General features: G+C 43.4%; 1 protein-coding gene across 2 annotated transcripts in view; it reads left to right on the top strand.

Annotated features, from left to right (window-relative positions):
- The window catches only part of fbln5 (fibulin 5), a 100768-nt gene that overhangs the window by 65359 nt on the left and 16793 nt on the right, over positions 1–18616 (top strand). For both annotated transcript variants that reach the window (XM_068038683.1, XM_068038682.1), the window contains exon 7: positions 2244–2363. In XM_068038683.1, the coding sequence (XP_067894784.1) occupies positions 2244–2363 (120 nt within the window). The remainder of the gene's footprint in view (positions 1–2243; positions 2364–18616) is intronic.

Genomic DNA, 18616 nt, shown 5'->3' with positions numbered 1-18616 from the left:
TGACTGGTAGAGGCTGGGCTGCATTGAGGGCAGTCTCAGTGACAGCATTCTCCCTGGAGTACAGTTCTAGGTAGTGCTCAACCCAGCGGTCCATTTGTTTGTGTTGGTCAGTGATTATGTCCCACGATTTAGATTTGAGGGGGGCGATCTTCTTGATGGTTGGCCCAAGAGCTCTCTTCATGCCATCATACATTCCTCTGATGTTTCCGGTGTCTGAGGCCAGCTGAATATGACTGCATAGGTGTTGCCAGTAGTCGTTTGCGCAACGCCTAGCTGTTCTTTGTGCAGTACTTCTGGCTGCTTTAAGTGCTGCGGATGTTAAATCGCTGGGGGCTTTCTTGTAGTTCAACAGTGCAATGCACTTAGCGGCTATGACAGGTTCCAGCTCTTCATTATGAGATTGAAACCAGTCTGCATTTCTCTTCGCACTTTTGCCGTAGGTGGTCAAAGCTGACTCATAGATGGCGTCTCTGATGTGGGCCCACTTGGTCTCAGCATCCCCTGTGGGAGTGTTTTGAAGGGCTGTTCCAAGTGAATTTAGAAATTTTTGTAACAGCTGTGGGTGAGAAATTCTGCTCGTGTTGATGCGCGAGTGGCCCTTCTGCTTGGAATGATGCAACTTCTTTGGTCTGAGTCTAACCTTGCTGCACACCAGGGAGTGGTCGGTGTCGCAGTCCGCACTGTGGAAGCTGCGTGTGATTTGAACACTGTTTAAGGCGGCTCGCCTTGTGACAATGAGGTCTAGCTGGTGCCAACGACGCGATCTTGGGTGCCTCCATGAAACCTGGTGACAGGGTTTAGTGTGAAAGAACGAGTTGGTGATGCAGAGGTTATGATAGGTACACAACTCAAGCAGTCTCTGCCCGTTCTCATTCATCCTTCCAACGCCATAGTGCCCAAGGCAGGAGGGCCATGAGTCATGGTCGGCCCCAACCCTGGCATTAAAGTCCCCCAGCAGGAATAGGTGTTCGGTGTTGGGGATGCTGCTAATGATGTTATGGAGTTGTTCATAGAACTGGTCTTTAGCTTCAGGTGGGGAGCAGAGTGTTGGAGCATAGATGCTGAGTAGGTGTACTGGACCAGAGGTGGTGAGCAGTCGGATGGACAGTATGCGTTCCGAGCCATTTGAGGGAGGCTACCATGAAGGAAACTCATGTGCACCCCACTGCAGTAGTTCTCCGACTCAGCTGAATGTGGATCTGAGGAGTTAGCTCTCCCCCACTCAGCAACCTGCCTTCATTCTGCCATTTCAAGAAACATTACAGTCCAGTCAGCAGGGTCAAACATCAATTTATGCTATATACCGCCAGCTGGCACAAATGTGTTTCAGGGGTAACTGATCAACTGCTTACACAACATGGTCTGCAGTTCCTTCCCCCAAGGCAGGCTGAATCTAGCTGGAGAGTGAAGCATTAATCCCAAGACTTGCCTCAGCCAAACAGCTGCTCTCAGTAATTCTGTTGAGATTACTCACACTTGGAGCTTTATTTGTTTTAGGTTTCTTGAATAATCAGGTTACCATTTTATACTCGATCCTATTTCAGTATCAAGCTGTACAATATTCTTGGTTAATTCTTATTTGGGGTGTGTGACAGGTTCGAATGGTCTCAATTGGTGAGCTGTTCAACTTCAATGCACACTTGTTCCATAAACAAATAAAGAACTTGCATTAATATAGAGCCTTTTACAAACTCAGAATGTCCCAAAGAGTTTTATAGCCAATGAACTACTGTTGAAGTGTAGTCATTGTATTAGGAAATGCAGCAGTCAATTTGCACACAACAAGCTCCCACAAACAGCAATGTAGTGTACATGATGTAACTGGTTCTAAACTTTTATCCTGTAGCGCAATGGGTCATGTGTAATTGTGGTCTTCAAACCGTCTTGCTAATTTAGACAGAAGGACATTTTTTTCATGTAGCTGTTTCTATTAATTTCTCTTACAAATATTTCCCTTACCTATGAATCAAGACTGTGGTATCTTTTCGTGTCACGTGCACAAAGTTGGCCATGTGCTTGTCTTTGATGTTCTTCTTTTTGCTAGCGGCGTAATGTGGCCACCTGCGTGGCCTCTTCAACAGCCTTGCAGATTAGTGCATCGTCTTTGACAGTAACTGTTTGGTGTCACCTGAAGTTTGCTAGGACATGAATTTCATAAGATCGAGGATAAAAGAAATCTTATATATTACATTGCAGCAAGTGATTCACTGTACTGACACTGATTCTGTATCTGCATGCTGTAGATGTCGATGAATGTGCAGGAGAGAATCCTTGCAGCCAGCATTGCATCAACACCTATGGTTCCTTCCTTTGTCGCTGTGATACTGGATATGAATTAAATTCAGATGGAACAGGCTGTAATGGTAAGAAATGGAACAGAGCGGTCTTATTTTTTTTTTTAAACTGCCTTTATTTCCCAGCCTCCTTCCCCCAACTTCCATCACCAAGTCTCCCACCCGATTTGTTTTTATTCTTTCATGGGATATGGGCATTACTGGCAAGGCCAGCATTTGTTGCCCATCCCTAATTGCCTTTGACAACTGAATGGCTTACTAGGCCATTTCAGAGGGCAGTTAAGAGTCAACCACATTGCTGTGGGTCTGGAGTCACATGTAGGCCAGACCAAGTAAGGATTTCCTTCTATAAAGGACATTAGTGAACAAGATGGGCTTTTACAACAATCAATGATAGCTTTCAATTCCAGATTTAAAAAAAATTAATTAATTGAATTTAAATTCCACCAGGTGCTGTGGTAGGATTTGAACCTGTGGCCCCAGGGCATTAGCCTAGGCCTCTGGATTACTAGTTTAGTGGCATTACCATTATGTGACTGTTTCCCTCACATATAACCTTCATGAGCAATGCGTGAACTACTTTATGGTGTTGCTAACATTATTACTTCATACTTGGTCAACTGGAGATCTGGTCATTGTTGGCAAAACTCCCAAGGCCTTTCCTCTTCCATACCTGTCATGTGCCACTACCAGTATATAGCTTCACTGGTGCTTCACTGGGAATTAGTGAGATTTATTAGCTTCATGGCCAGCGAGTTTGAACAAGCTTATATCTGTTGGTGTATTTGCTAACTGAGTGGACCTATTGACAAGAAGAGATCAAACACCAAAAGGGAAAATCACTGCACACAATGTTTTTCAAATATACCTGAAGCTTAGACTGTAATGTTTATTCGTGGGGCCATATTTTCAATGTTACATACAAAAAGAAACAATTGAAAGATTGGGTTAATATTGAAGTTTCACTAGTAGTCTGTAGTGTGGGAGTATTGTGCATTGGGGGCAGTTGGGTCTTCGGGGGTGGCCCTCCATGGGGCACAGGGTGCTCGATTAGGAGGCTCCCCTCCCCCCCCTCAGCCTGCAAGAAAGCCACCTGGTGAAACTAGGTGGGGTTCTTGAGGCTTTTGCTGTCTGGCTGCCGAGGGTAAAATACCCGCGCCAGTTAATTGGTCACTTAAGGGCCTTGATTGGCCTTGGGCAGGTGAGCTGTTGCTTGCCACCGCCCGCCCTGCTTAAAATTGCAGCGGGGGCAGGAGGGGTCGGGAATGGCCCCCACCCCCCCCCCGCCTCCCACTCAATTTTACGCCCCCCCCCCCCCCCACCCCACCACCGGCCTGCTGGTTTGGGGGCCGTAAAGTTCCAACCTCAGGGTCAACAGGAATGTATGGCTGCAAGCGGTTTCTGAAGCTGAGTCAGTCACAATGTTTAAGAGGGAATTGAAGAGGTCATCTTAAAAAAGGTACGGTGAAAAAACAAGGAGGTGGGATTAGAGTAGATAATAGATTGCAGCCCAATGTCGAGCTAGCAGGACCACAGCCCCGATGGGTCAATTAGATTCCTTAGGGTAGATTTTGACTTTGCTCCATTAACATCATTGGAAATAAAAATGGGGAGAGATGTAAACAGGTTGCTGATTTGCTAACACCTGTTGTAAACTACCCCTTTCTGTGCTGAAATGTCTGACTTCCATTCTATGAGCTTTCAGGATAGAAGGTAGAAGAATTGTGGCAAAAGAGAAAACACTTGTGAGAGTCCCTTTAAACGTTCCATTGTTCTAATTCCATTTCAATCGCTACATATTTTACTGCAGTTTCTTCAATTGGAACAGTTAGATAAATGGAACATTTTACCCAACTATGAAGGGGCATGGTTCTAAGATAAGCCTTTTGTGTATGAATAAGAAAACAGAAAGGATTAACCAGTGTGAACCCTAATCAAGACCAAGGTGACCTACAACTGCCATAAGCTGGAGTATGTATCACCAAAATCCACAAGTGGCATTGTCTAGAAGAATTTAAAATGAACTGCAGTTAATATAAAACTAATGATAAATTAGTCAGCTGCTGGAAAGAGAAATTATGCTATAATTGATAATTTTTTTGCTGCATTTTATCCACCTTGAATTCCAAATAAAACAGTTTGTATTAAGTCATTTCCTATAGGCATTTTTGTTACAATGAGAAATTTTCTGAATTGTATTCCACAATTCGGCTGTAATTTGGTTGAAATAACAGAACAACATATTACACAGAAGATGTTATGACTGGAACTGTACACTTGGTTTAAAAAAAAACACTTAACTGGAGTTTACAGTTAGAATTTATAATGAGTGAACACAATGGGATGAATTTTACTGGCCCCTCGATGCCGCAGATCGCGGTGCGAGGGCCGGTAAAATGCTGTGTGGAGAGGCTCGCCTCGACCCACGACGTCAAGAGGGCCCGCCGCATATTACCAGTGGCGGCGGGACCTTGGTGCGGCCCCCCCCACCACACCCACCCCCCCCGCCTGTCGGCGGGCCCTTCATCAGCGTAGATAAACCTTTAAAATATGTAAATAAACTTACCTGCAAGCGGCAGCCGTCTCACTCCGATATTGCAGCCGCCGTTCGTGCTCCACGTGCCTTCGTATGGAGTTCCGGGCGAGAACCTGGTGGGGAGGGGGGAAGAGGAATAACATTTTCAGGGCGGGAATGGTGGAGGAGCAGGGAGATCAATTTTTATTGGATGTGGGGATGGTGGGAAGGGGTTGGAGGGCAAATATTTGAAGGTTGGGGGGGAAGTTCGGGTGTTAGTACAAGCAATTGATGGTCATTTCGTGCCTGAAATGACCATTGCAGGGGCTGGGGAAGTGCCTCCATCACTTACTTTTATCTGTAATAAAAGTCATGTCTATGATCCCTTTAAAAATTCCGCTTATTGGTAAGGGCTTAAAGCCCTTTAAAAATGGCGCCGGCGCCTGCGCGGTGGCACTGGACGCCGTTGCTGGGGACGCGGAGGCCGCCCCCTTACAACATCGGGGGCGGGCGCTCTGCTCCCACTATTGAAATGAACCCCGGTGTGAAAAATTGCGACTGCTCCTCGCCAGGAGCGCAGTGCCCGAATAAAATTCAGCCCAATGGGTGGAAATAATAAAATGAATTTTTATTTTAAAATTCTATTCACTTAGAAATATTCACTTAAATGGAGCTCGCTCTCTCAGAGAGGGTTAGTTGATGAGGGTAATGCGCTTGGTGCGGTGTACATGAACCTCCAAAAGGCATTTGATAAAATGCCAAATAATAGGCTTGTCAGTAAAGCCCATAGAATAAAAGGGGCAGATGCAGCAGAGATATGAGTTGGCTGAGTGACAGGAAACAGAGTAGTGGTGAACAATTTTTCTGGGACAGGCGGAGGGTATACTGTGGGGCTCCCCAGGGGTCGGGACTAGGGTCACTGCTTTTCTCGATATATAGGAACATAAGAATGTAAGAAATAGAAGCAGGAGTAGGCCATTCAGCCACTTGAGCCTGCTCTGTCATTTAATAAGAGCATGGCTGATCTGATTGTGGCCTTAACTCCACTTTCCTGCCTGTGCCCTCCATAACCCTTGACTCCCTTGTAGATCAAAAATCTGTCTAGCTCAGCCTTGAATATATTCAATAACCCAGCCTCCACTGCTCTCTGGGGAAGAGAATTCCAAAGATTACCAATCCTCTGAGAGAAGAAATTCCTCCTCATCTCAATCTTAAAAGGGAGCTCCCTTATTTTGAAACTATGTCCCTTAGTTCTAGACTCCCCCATGAGGAGAAACATCTTCTCAGCTTCTACCCTGTCAAGCCCTCTCAGAATCTTATATGTTTCAATAAGAACAGCTCTCATTCTTCTAAACTCCATTGAGTATAGGCCCAACCTCTCCTCATAAGACAACCCCTTCATCCCAGCAATCAACCTAGTGAAATAAAAACAGAAAGTGCTGGAAATACTCAGCAGGGCTGGTAGCATCTGTGGAGAGAGAAGCAGAGTTAATGTTTCAGGTCAGTGACCTTCCATCAGAAGGTTCTAATGAAGGCTGTCCCAATGGTGCTGCTCCCTTTCCCCAGTACTGGTGTCGGTGCCCCATGAATCGAAACCCATTCCTACCACACCAATCCTTGAGCCAGCCATTCAACTCTTTGATCTTATTTACCCTCTGCCAATTTGCTTGTGGCTCAGGTAGTAATCCAGAGATTATTACCTTTGTGGTTCTGCTTTTTAATTTAGCCCCTAGCTGCTCATACTCCCTCAATGAAATGTCTTTCTTAGTTCTACCTATGTTGTTGGTACTCACATGGACCACAACAACGGATCCTTCCCCTCCCACTTCAAGTTCCTCTCCAGCCCCTTAACCCTGGCACCAGGCAGGCAACACAGCCTATTAATGTCCTAGACTTGGGTGTGCAGGTCACAATTTCAAAATTTGCAGATGACACAAAACTTGGAAGTATTGTGAACTCTGAAGAGGATTGTGATAGACTTCAAGAGGACATAGATAGACTGGTGTAATGGGTGGAGATATGGCAGATGACATTTAATGCAGAGAAGTGTGAATGATGCATTTTAGTACAGGAAACGAGGAGATGCAATACAAAATAAAGGGTACAATTCTAAAGGGGGTGCAGGGAGAGAAAGCCCTGGGGGGTATATGTGCACAAATTGTTGAAGATGGCAGAACAGGTTGAGAAAGTAGCTAAAAAGGCATATGGGATTCTGGGCTTTATAAATCGAGGTATAGAGTACAAAAGCAAGGAAGGTATGATGGACCTTTATAAAACACCAGTTTAGCTTCGACTGGAGTATTGTGTCCAATTCTGAGCACCACACTTTAGGAATGATGTGAAAACTTTAGAGAGGGTGCAGAAAAGATTTCTGAAAATGGTTCCAAGGATGAGGGACTTCACTTACGTAGATAAATTGGAGAAGCTGGGGTTGGTCTCCTTGGAAAAGAGGAGGTTCAAAATCATGAGGGGTCGAGGCAGAATAGATAGGGAGAAATTGTTCCTAAACAAAAACAAGAAATGCTGGAATCACTCAGCAGGTCTGGCAGCATCTGTGGAAAGAGAAGCAGAGTTAACGTTTCGGGTCAGTGACCCTTCTTCAGAAATTGTTCCTGTTGGCAGAAGGGTGGAGAACCAGAGCACACTGATGTAAGGTGATTGGCAAAAGAAGCAATGGCAACATGAGGAAGAACTTATGTACACAGCGAGTGGTTAGGATCTGGAATGCACTGCCTGAGAGTGTGGGGGAGGCAGATTCAGTCGTGGTTTTCAAAAGGGAATTGGATGTGCAGCTGAAGAGAAAAACATTTGCAGGGCTATGGAGAAAGGGCATGGGAGTGGGACTAGCAGAGTTGCTCTTGCAAAGAGCTGACACGGACGTGATGGGCTGAATGTCCTCTTTCTGTGCTGTAACCATTCTATGATTCTATATATAGGGAAGTGACTGCTATACAATTTGGTAGCTAAGTTACATATTTATGTATGTGCTAATTCGCTGTCTATCGAACTAGACGTGTGTCTGATTTCACATTTCATGGATCTCACTAATATTTTCCATAATGCTTTGGATTTCATTGACCCAAACTGGTGCACCCACATCTGACAATCGAGAGATTTTAAAGTGCTTTCCCATCAGTACCCATTACCATCTATGTTTCTTTTGGTGAATCAGTTCAATTCAGAGAACACATTGCTGGGGAAAGGAACATTTTCTAACTTGTAGCACTCAGTGTCAGTATTGTACACACCCAGGTCAGGTTGTAACAGGCCAGATCCAGAGTAAAACTCCCTCTTCTCTGTCTCAACAACGTACTTTATTCCTAACCTTAAAACGGTTACCCCTGCTGGAGCAGGAGGGAGTTTTTTCATTTCCTGCAGCCTCTTGCGTCAGATTGGAATCATTGTAAATGCAGAGGATTAAAGGCTGTTGCCTCATCAGTGTTGGCTGGATTTAAACTTGTGCTGCAGAGGGGATAGCATAGAGTGTTTCTCTGCCAAGACCCTAATCCTTTTAAGAAAATCTTTTACAAGGAAATGATTACATTGTATGTTTTTGTATGGAAAAGAACTGGTGATATATTATGGAGGGAACTGATGTGGAGAAGTGACTGCGCCTAGCAGTGCAAAACAGTTGTTGGTAATCCTGGGTTAGTCAGTGCATATCGATATTCATTCTGCATCCATCACTGTAAGGTGTAATCATTCTTTCCAAGAGAGTTGGCTTGAATAATGTCATTGGCATTTGCTATTTAAAAAAAAACCTTGAAAAGCCACTAACAAACGTAGCAAAACAGAAAGGCAGTTAACATTAGTGATTAATCTTTCCGATGGATTGATCTTTAAAAGAAATTTTCACAGCCAAGGATCAATTTTGCGGGTTTCTATTAAAAAGATAAAGCCTTAAAGAAAGTAGCATGATGACTGAAAAACCAAAGAATGTCAATGAGGTAAATTATGAAAGGTGTATTTTCCACTGAGAGGGGGTAGATTCTGTCTTGGTGCCATAGTATAAAGTAGGTGATAGTGAGTCGGCAAGTCCACTTTATATCTCTCCCCATTTTCATTTATATTGAAATCAATAGAAATAAAACTCAGGAATGATGTAAAACAAGGTGCTGTTTTACACTCTTGCACAAATTCAGAGTTACCCCCGATGTGTTTGCACCAAATTTCATGTCTGTGTTAGTTCAACACAGACATTAATCCGTAAACATGGACTGAAGAGGTTCAAGAAGGCGGCTCACCACCACCTTCTCAAGGGCAATTAGGGATGGGCAATAAAATGCTGGCCTAGCCAGCGACGCCCACATCCAATGAAAGAATGAAAAAATAGATTGAAGTCTATGTTAATGTAATACAGACAGGAACTTGGTATGAGCCAGTTAAGGGAACAGCATTGATTAGAAAATGTAACTTTCACACCAACAACCTACAAATAGGCACCAGAACAGCTTATTATTTCTTAGCTCTAGCCCTGGAACTTGGTAGTTGCACAAGACACAACAGTGGGTGAAAGGACAGGGAATGTAGCCCTAAAATGAAAGATTACAGCTAGCCTGGTCTGTATTTAATGTTAAAGAAAGACTTGCATTCATATAGCACCTTTCATGGCCTCAGGACGTCTCAAAGCCCTTTACAGCCAGTGAACTACCTCTTTTCAAGTTACTGTTGTAATGTAGGAAACGTGGCAGCCAATTTGTGCTCTGCAAAGACCCACAAACAGCAATGTAATAAATAAGCAGATAACCTGGGTTATTTTTAGTGATATTAGTTGAAGGATAAATACTGGTTAGTACACTAGGAAGAACACCCCTAGTCTTTGAAATTGTGCCATGAGATCTTTTGCATCCACCTGAGAGGGCAGACAGGGCCTTGGTTTAATGTCTCATCTGAAAGACAGCACTTCTGACAGTGTAGCATTCCTCGGGACTGCACTCTCAAGTGTCAGCCTAAATTATGTATTCAAGTTGCTGGAGTGGGACTTCTGGCCTTCTGACCCACAAGTGAGAGCGCTACCACTGACACCTACGCCACAGGGGTAATATCCAGCTCAGCTCACGTATTCCATAATCAGAAAGGGGGAGGTGCAATGAGACCTGGGTGTCCTTGTACATCAGTCACTGAAAGCAAGCATTCAGGTGCAACAAACAGTTAGGAAGGTGAATGGTATGTTGACCTTCATTGCAAGAGGATTTGAGTGCAGGAGCAAGGATGTTTTACTGCAGTTATACAGGGCCTTGGTGAGACCATATTGGAGTATTGTGTGCAGTTTTGGTCTCCTTATCTGAGGAAGGATGTTCTTGCCATGGAGGGAGTGCAGAGAAGATTTACTAGGCTGATTCCTGGGATGGCAGGATTGATGTATGAGCAGAGATTGGGTCGACTACACCTATATTCACTAGAGTTTAGAAGAATGAATGGGGATCTCATAGAAACCTATAAAATTCTAACATTACTAGACAGGCTAGATGCAGGGAAGATGTTCCCGATGGCTGGGGAGTCCAAAACCAGGGGTCACAGTCTCAGAATATGGGGTGTGACATTTAGAACCGAGCTGAGGAGAAATTTCTTCACTCAGAGGGTGGTGAACCTGCAGAACAAAGAACAAAGAACAAAGAAAATTACAGCACAGGAACAGGCCCTTCGGCCCTCCAAGCCTGCGCCGATCCAGATCCTCGATCTAAACATGTCGCCTATTTTCTAAGAATTCTCTACCACAGAAAGCAGTGGAGGCCAAGTCATTAAATATATTCAAGAAGTTGATAGATGTATTTCTTAATACCAAAGGGATTAAGAGATATGGGGAGAAAGCGGGAACAGGGTACTGAATTAGACGATCAGGCATGATCTTTTTTGAATGGTGGAGCAGGCCCGAAGGGCCGAATGGCCTACCCCTGCTTCTATGTTTCTATGTTTCTGTGTTAGAATGGGTTGATCTCATTCAAAAGGCAAAGTTTTAACTGGCACATGCAACAGTGCTTTACAAAAATGAGCAGCATTGATTAAAATTCTCGTGGTTTCAGCGCTCTGTTACTGTGGGTTTTAAGGTTGTTTTGGATGTATGAAATCAACCAACTGTGAAACTCTGTGCAATGGAGTTTGTTTCACAGCAGGGAACCGTTACTCATGGGTGGAAGTGAAATAAAGAATGTACATAGAAAGAATGATGCCATGTCTCGGAGGGCTTCAACAAACCCTAACAACAATTACTAATAGACCCCAACTGAGCATCTTGTTGGATACTCCACGAAAACCAGTCCCAACTAAATAACATTTTTTAATGTTTGTTATCTGACACACCTTTACCTAATTACCCTCTGCATAATTCAGCATTAAATAATAGTTCAGGAGGAAACATGTCAATATGTACTCCTTCGCTGCATGGTGTTTTTTGCTCTCCAATTTCTGTCCCCCCCCCGCCCCCCCCCCCCCGTTGAAGATATTAATTCCCTTAGTTGCACAGCTATATAAAGTTGTAAAGCACAGAAACAAGCCATTCAACCCAACTAGGCCATGCTGGTTGTTTATGATCCACATGAGCCTCCTCCCACCCACTTCATCTAACCCTGTCACATAACCCATTATTCCTTTCTCCCTCATGTACTTATCTACATTCCCCTTCAATCCATTTATGCTATTGAATGGCTTGGCTTGCATTTATATAGCACCCTTCATGATCTCAGGACATCCGAAAGCACTTTATAGCCAGTTTAATCACTGTTGTAATGTGGGAAACATGGCAGCCAATTTCTACACAGCAAGCTCCCACAGACAGCATTGAGACAATAACCAGGTGAACTGTTGTTTGTGATGATGATTGAGGGAAAAATATTGGCCAGGAGATTAGATAAAACTTCCCTGCTCTTCTTTGAAATAGTTCCTTGGGATCTTGTGCATCCACCTGAGAGGGTTTACCATCTCATCCAAACAATGCACTGGAGTTTCAGCCTAGAATTCATACAACCATAGGAATTAGGAGCAGGAGTAGGCCACTCAGCCCCTCGAGCCTGCTCCGCCATTCAACAAGATCATGACTGATCTGATTGTAACCTCAACTCCACATTCCCGCCTATCCCCAATAACGTTTCACCCCCTTGCTTATCAAGAATCTATCTACCTCTGCCTTAAAAATAGTCAAAGACTCTGCTTTCACCCCTTTTGAGGAAGAGAGTTCCAAAGACTCATGACCCTCAGAGAAAACATTTCTCCACATCTCTGTCTTAAATGGGTGACCTCTTATTTTTAAACAGTGACCCCTAGTTCTAGATTCTCCCACAAGAGGAAACATCCTTTCCACATCCACCCTGTCAAGACCCCTCAGAATCTTATATGTTTCAATCAAGTCACCTCTTACTCTTCTAAACTCCAGCAGATACAAACCTAGTCTGTCCAACCTTTCCTCATAAGACAACTCGCCGATTCCAGGTATTAGTCTAGTAAACCTTCTCTGAACTGCTTCCAACACATTTATATCCTTCTTTAAATAAGGAGACCACTAATGTACACAGTACTCCAGATGTGGTCTCACCCTACTTTTGTATTCAAGTTCCCTCGCAATAAATGATAATATTCTACTAGGTTTCCTAATTACTTGCTGAACCTCATACTAACATTTTGCGATTCATGCACTAGGACACCCAGATCCCTCTGCATCTGAGCTCTGCAATCTCTCACCATTTAGATAATATGCTTCTTTTTTATTCTTCCTGCCAAAATGGACAATTTCACATTTTCCCACATTATACTCCATTTGCCAGATCTTTGCCCACTCAATTAACCTATCTATATCCCTTTGTAGCTTCCTTATGTCCTCTTCACAACTTACTTTCCTACCTATCTTTGTGTCATCAGCAAATTTAGCAACAATATCTTCGGCCCCTTCATCTAAGTCATTTATATAAATTGTAAAAGGTTGAAGGCCCAGCACTGATCCCTGCAGCACACCACTCGTTACATCTTGCCAACCAGAAAATGACCCATTTATGCCTACTCTCTCTTTCCTGTTAGTCAGCCAATCTTCTATCAATACCAGTATGTTACCCCCTACACCATGAGCTTTTACTTTTCGCAATAACCTTTGATGTGGCACCTTATCAAATGCCTTCTGGAATTCTAAGTACAGTACATTCACCGGTTCCCCTTAATACACAGCACATGTTACTTCTTCAAAGAACTCCAATAAATTGGTCAAACATGATTTCTCTTTCACACAACCATGTTGACTCTGCCTGATTACCTTGAATTTTTCTAAGTGCCCTGCTATAACATCTTTAATAATAGCTTCTAACATTTTCCCTAAGACAGATGTTAAGCTAACTGGCCTCTAGTTTCCGGCTTTCTGTCTCCCGACTTTTTTGAATAAAGGAGTTACGTTGGCTATTTTCCAATCTAATGGAACCTTTCCCGAACCTAAGGAATTGTGGAAAATCAAAACCAATGCATCAACTATCTCACTAGCCACTTCTTTTAAGACCCTAGAATGAAGTCCATCAGGACTGGGGGACTTGTCAGCCCACAGCTCCAACAATTTGCTCAGTACCACTTCCTTGGTGATTGTAATTTTCTTGAGTTCCTCCCTCCCTTCCATTATATGATTTATAGCTATTTCTGGGATGTTACTTGTATCCTGTATAATGAAGACCAATGCAAAATATCTGTTCAGTTCATCTGTCATCTTCTTATTTTCCCGTATTGATTCCCCAGACTCACTTTCTATAGGACTAATGCTTATTTTGTTAACTCTTCTTTTTTAAATAACTATAGAAACTCTTATTATCTGTTTTTATATTTCTAGCCAGCTTTCTCTTGTACTCTAATTTTTTCCCTCCTTATTAATCTTATAGTCATTCTTTGTTGCTTTTTATATTCTGTCCAATCTTCTCACCTGCCACCCATCTTTGCATAATTATATGCTTTTTCTTTAAGTTTGAGACTATCTTTAATTTTTTTAGTTAACCATGGATGGCGGGTCCTCCCCTTGGAATTTTTCTTTCTTGTTGGACTGTATCTATTCTGTGTATTCTGAAATATCCCCTTAAAAGTCTGCCACTGCATCTCTATTGACCTATCCTTTAACCTAATTTTCCAGTTCACTTCTGCTAGCTCTGCTTTCATAATTAACCTTACTTACATTTAAAATACTAGTCTTAGACACACTCCTCTCTCCCACAAAGTGAATGTAAAATTCAGTCATATTATGGGGCTCAAACCTACAATCTTCCAGCCAGCTGAGCCACGGTTGACAATGTCCACTTGAACTACTCCGTGTGACTATCAGTCACCCACGGGTAACGTGCCCAACTGACCAGTTTTCATGTGTGAGCCTTTAGGGTGAGTGGAAGCAGGCTATCAGACTGTGGAGGCCATCGCAGCCAAACTGTCCTGACCCGATGTCCACAAATATACACACACAGCCACATGCTCTTCCAGCAGGACTATCGTGTTCAGGAGCAGGAACCCTGGCTGATCTTCCCTACCGTAGCCCAGAACGTTATGGACAATTGTAGCATCCTTACTGCTACCTGGGCTGAGATCAGCTAACTGCATACAGGCCGAGGATCAAACCACGGGACTCCTGGGCCCTATGAGGGCTCAGGATGGAGACATTACCTCTGAGCAGTCTGGACACTTTTTTTGTTTAAATAAGGCTGTTAATACGCAGGGTTTCAGGGAAAGTGTTACAAAGAGACTTTTCATTTTGTCACTTCTGATGTGGGACTGTGCCCATTTGGAAATTGCCACACTGTGATATCCCCCAGCCGTCCATGGCAAACCGAAACAGAAAACCTCCCCTTATATTGTAGGAAAGAACAAACAGAAACTTAAATCTGGGGCAATACCTTGAAAGTGAATGGAAGAAGTTAACATATTTTCCCTGTGATTTGTCCTTCAAAAGAATGTAAAAGCAATTACAGCAAACCAGAACCAGAATGTACAATATTTAGTACAACAACTGGAGTCTCCACCAATTCTCTAAGGCTGTCGTGCTGAAGAGCGCCACCATGTGGCCTCTCCATAACCATCTCATCATTTGCTGGAAATTTCCTATATTCAAGCACAGTTTATTGCAGAAATTGTGTCAAAAACTTCCAGTTTATATTAACATGGTTTTTTAATGCAATAGTTATATTTTGGAGTTAAATTGTAACTTTGACCTATCTTCTGTCCTGTCTTGTAATATGATTACGGTTACATCCTATTCTTCATTCAAAGTCACTTTATTCATCGATCAAATTTTCTAAGCACCAAATTCTCACTTTGTTGTGTTACTTACATTGTTTAATTCAAATTATTGGAATACATCAAATGTATTCCAGCAAAAATGTACAATTATTTTTCCTGATCAATCACAAGTTTGCCAGGAAGGCCAATCTACCCACCTGAGCTCATTCAGAAAAAAATAACTTGCAGGTATAGATGTATATACATAGAATGTACTTCTTTGAGAACAAAAATAACCTTTTTCAGGAAAAACCTGATGGCTGTTCTGTATCCTAACTCCATTTACCTGCCTTTGTTCTCTAACAACGTAACGACAACTTGCATTTACAGAGCACCTTTCGCATTGTGAAACATTCCAAGACACTTCATAAGAGCAATTGGCAAAGAAAATTTGGCACATTTAGCCCTTTAACTTCCTTGTTGAGCAAAAACCTGTCAAGCTCAATTTTGAAATTTACAACTGACCTAGGATACGGTCACGAGTATGTTTGAGTTGCAGCAAAACAGCTCATCAATCATGAGCAACTAATCACAGCAAAGTCATTGTTATGGAACTGAGAACTAGTCAGCCAGAAAACATGAGTAAGGGACTAACCTTCCACTAAACTTGGGTTTCTTTTGATGGTTAACCAGTCTCCATATCTCAGCCATGAAGATCAAGAAGGATCTCAGAAAAAGCAGGTACTTGGGAAAAGTGTCAGAGGATACACGGTGCTTGTGGAGCTGCACCTGAGGAGAGGAAGAAAGAAAGAAAGATAGTGGGGGGAATTTTATGCTCTGCCCCGTGTGGGTTTGGAGGCTGGGAGAGCATAAAATTGGGTGGGATGATGGTGGGGTTTCCCACCACCATCCCACCACTGCAAAGATTTCCAGGGTGGGAAGGCTGGTGAATGGCATTACCGCCCCCTGCCAGTTGAGGAAATTAACTGGGCAATTAACGTTTAATTAAGGGCCTCATCTTACCACCGCCGCAATTAGCCATGTAGCAGGCAACCCTGTCACTGCATGGGAAGCATGGCATGAAAGACTGTGCAGGTTACTTCTTGGCTCTGAGTCCCTCGTTAAAAAGCACAGTGCCTGAATGAGGGATCCGTCATCAGGAAGGCAGTGGATCTGCTCAGTGGAAGAGCTAACGGCAGCTCTCCGAGGGCGGGACTTCCAGCGCCTGGGTCCTTGATCCCGTTGAAGGCCCGCCACTGTCTGCTTAAGTGCCTGATTGGCACTAGATTCAGCTGGCCTTCCAGAGAAGAGGCGATGCGGGGTTCTCGGCATTACTTTTCCAGACGTCAAGACCCCTGTCACCAGCATAAAATCCCAGCCAGCATTTATATAACACCTTCCACAACCTCAGAACTTCCCAAAGTGCTTCACAGCCAATTAAGTAATGTCCAAGAATCTATCAATTTCAGTCTTGAATATAATCAATGACTAAGCATCCACAGCCCTCTGGGGTGGAGAATTCCAAGGATTCCCAACCCTCTGAGTGAAGAAATTTCTCCTCATCTGAGTCCCAAATGGCCAACCCCTTACCCTAAGACTATGATCCCTAGTTCTAGATTCTTAAGCCTGGAAACAGCTTCTCAGCATGTACCCTGTCAAGCCCTCTAAGAATTTTCAATGAATTTTAATAAGATCACCTCTTGTTCTTATAAACTCCAGAGAATGAAAGCCCATTCTATTCAATCTCTTCTCATAGGACAGGCCTTTTATTCCAGGAATCAAATGAGTGAATCTTTGTTGCACCCCCTCTAAGGCAAAAATATATTTCCTTAGGCAGGGAGAGCATAACTGCACACAGTACTTCAGTTGTGGTCTCACTGTACAATTGCAGCAACACTTCCTTACTCTTGTACTCCAGCCTCCTTGCAATAAAGACTAACATGCCATGTGCCTTCTTAATCGCCTGTTGTAATTACATGTCAACTTTTTGTGAAATTGAACCATATTATGAACATTCCTCCTCAGCAGATCCTTGACTATAAGAAATCTAATAAATACGTTCTCAAAACGCAATGCTAGGTCTAAAATAGTCTGTTCCCTAGTTGGTTCCTCAACACATTGTTCTGAAAATTGTTTTGAATGCATTCCATGAGCACTTCCTCCAAGCTACTTTTCTCAAACTAGAATGTCCAGTCTATATAAAGATTAAATTCCCCAGGATTGTCACATTACCCTTGTTATATGCTCCTCTAACTTCCCGATTTATACTTTGCCCAACATTGTGATTACTTTTGAAGGCCTATAAAGTACTCCCATGGTGTATTTTTTTAAATTATTTTTGTTGTTTGCTATTTCTTAGTTCTACCCATACTAATTCGACATCCTGATTTTCTTATCTCATCCTTTATTACCCCACTTCCTTTTCTATTTTGCCACTGGAATATTTACTTCCCAAACTTGATAACCAGACAACCGCATCTCAGTAATGGCTACTAGATCAAACCCATTTATTTCTATTGGTGTCATTAAGTCAGTTATCTTGTTATGAATGCTTTGTGCAATTAGACATAGAGCCTATATTTTAACATTTTACTAATTACCCCGATGAGGCCTTAGCCATTAATTCGCTATGACCATTATTCAACTTACTATCCCTTCTTGACACAATAATCTGCTTGATTTTACCCAAACCACGAATCTAGCTTTTCTCTTAAGAAATAGATTTGAGGTTTCCTGAACCTTCCCTCTCCCTTATCAGTTTAAAGCCTTATCTACTGCCCTAGTTATTCGATTTGCCAGGGCACTCGTCCCAGCCCAGTTTAAATGGAGTCGGTCCCAATAGAACAGCTCCCTCTATCCCCAGAACTGGTGCGAATGGCCCATGATTTAAAACCTGTCTCCCACACCACTATTTCAGCCACACATTTAAATCTCTAATATGTTTGTCCTTTTCCAATTTGTGTATGACTCAAGTAGTAATCTAGAGATTATTACCTTTAAGATTCTGCTTTTTAATTTGGAGCCTAGCTCCTCATACTAGAGGCCTGCTACCCAACCCGAACCCGACGGGACCCGACGACATGTGTCGGGTTCGGGTCGGGTTGGGCCCATCTTCCGGGGCTGGATTTCGGGTTCGGGTCGGGTCAGGTCGAGTTCGGGTCGAGTCGGGTCGGGTCGGGCCAGATACATACGGCAAGTGCTCTGCTGGTAAGTATTAAAAATAAAAAACTTACCTGAGCTGGGAGTCCGGGATGAAACTGAGTCTGCGCAGTGAGCGAGTGACATCACTATGATGTCATCGCGCATGCGCTGCAGCTTCGTGGAGCTTCCCAGTCGGAAGGTAAGTCAAGGGATGGTCGGGTCGGGCTCGCGTCGGGTCGAGTGAGGTCGGGCTCGGGGCAAAGTCGGAGGGACTCGGGCCGGGTTGGGTTCGGATCCACTGTGGTTCGGTCGGGTTCAGGTCGGGTTCTTTTTCCTGACCTAAAGCAGGCCTCTATCTCAAACTCCCTCAGCAGAACCTCATTCCTAGTTCTGCCTATGTCACTGCTTCCTAAGTATATCACAACTGGATCCTCCCCCTCCTTCTCCAGTTTCTTCTCCAGTCAGAGATGTCCTTAAGCCTAGCACCAGGCAGGCAACAGAGTCT

The sequence above is a fragment of the Heterodontus francisci genome, chromosome 9 (assembly GCF_036365525.1).
Source record: "Heterodontus francisci isolate sHetFra1 chromosome 9, sHetFra1.hap1, whole genome shotgun sequence".
NCBI lineage: Eukaryota > Metazoa > Chordata > Chondrichthyes > Heterodontiformes > Heterodontidae > Heterodontus > Heterodontus francisci.
This window is presented reverse-complemented; position numbering and strand designations above follow the sequence as displayed.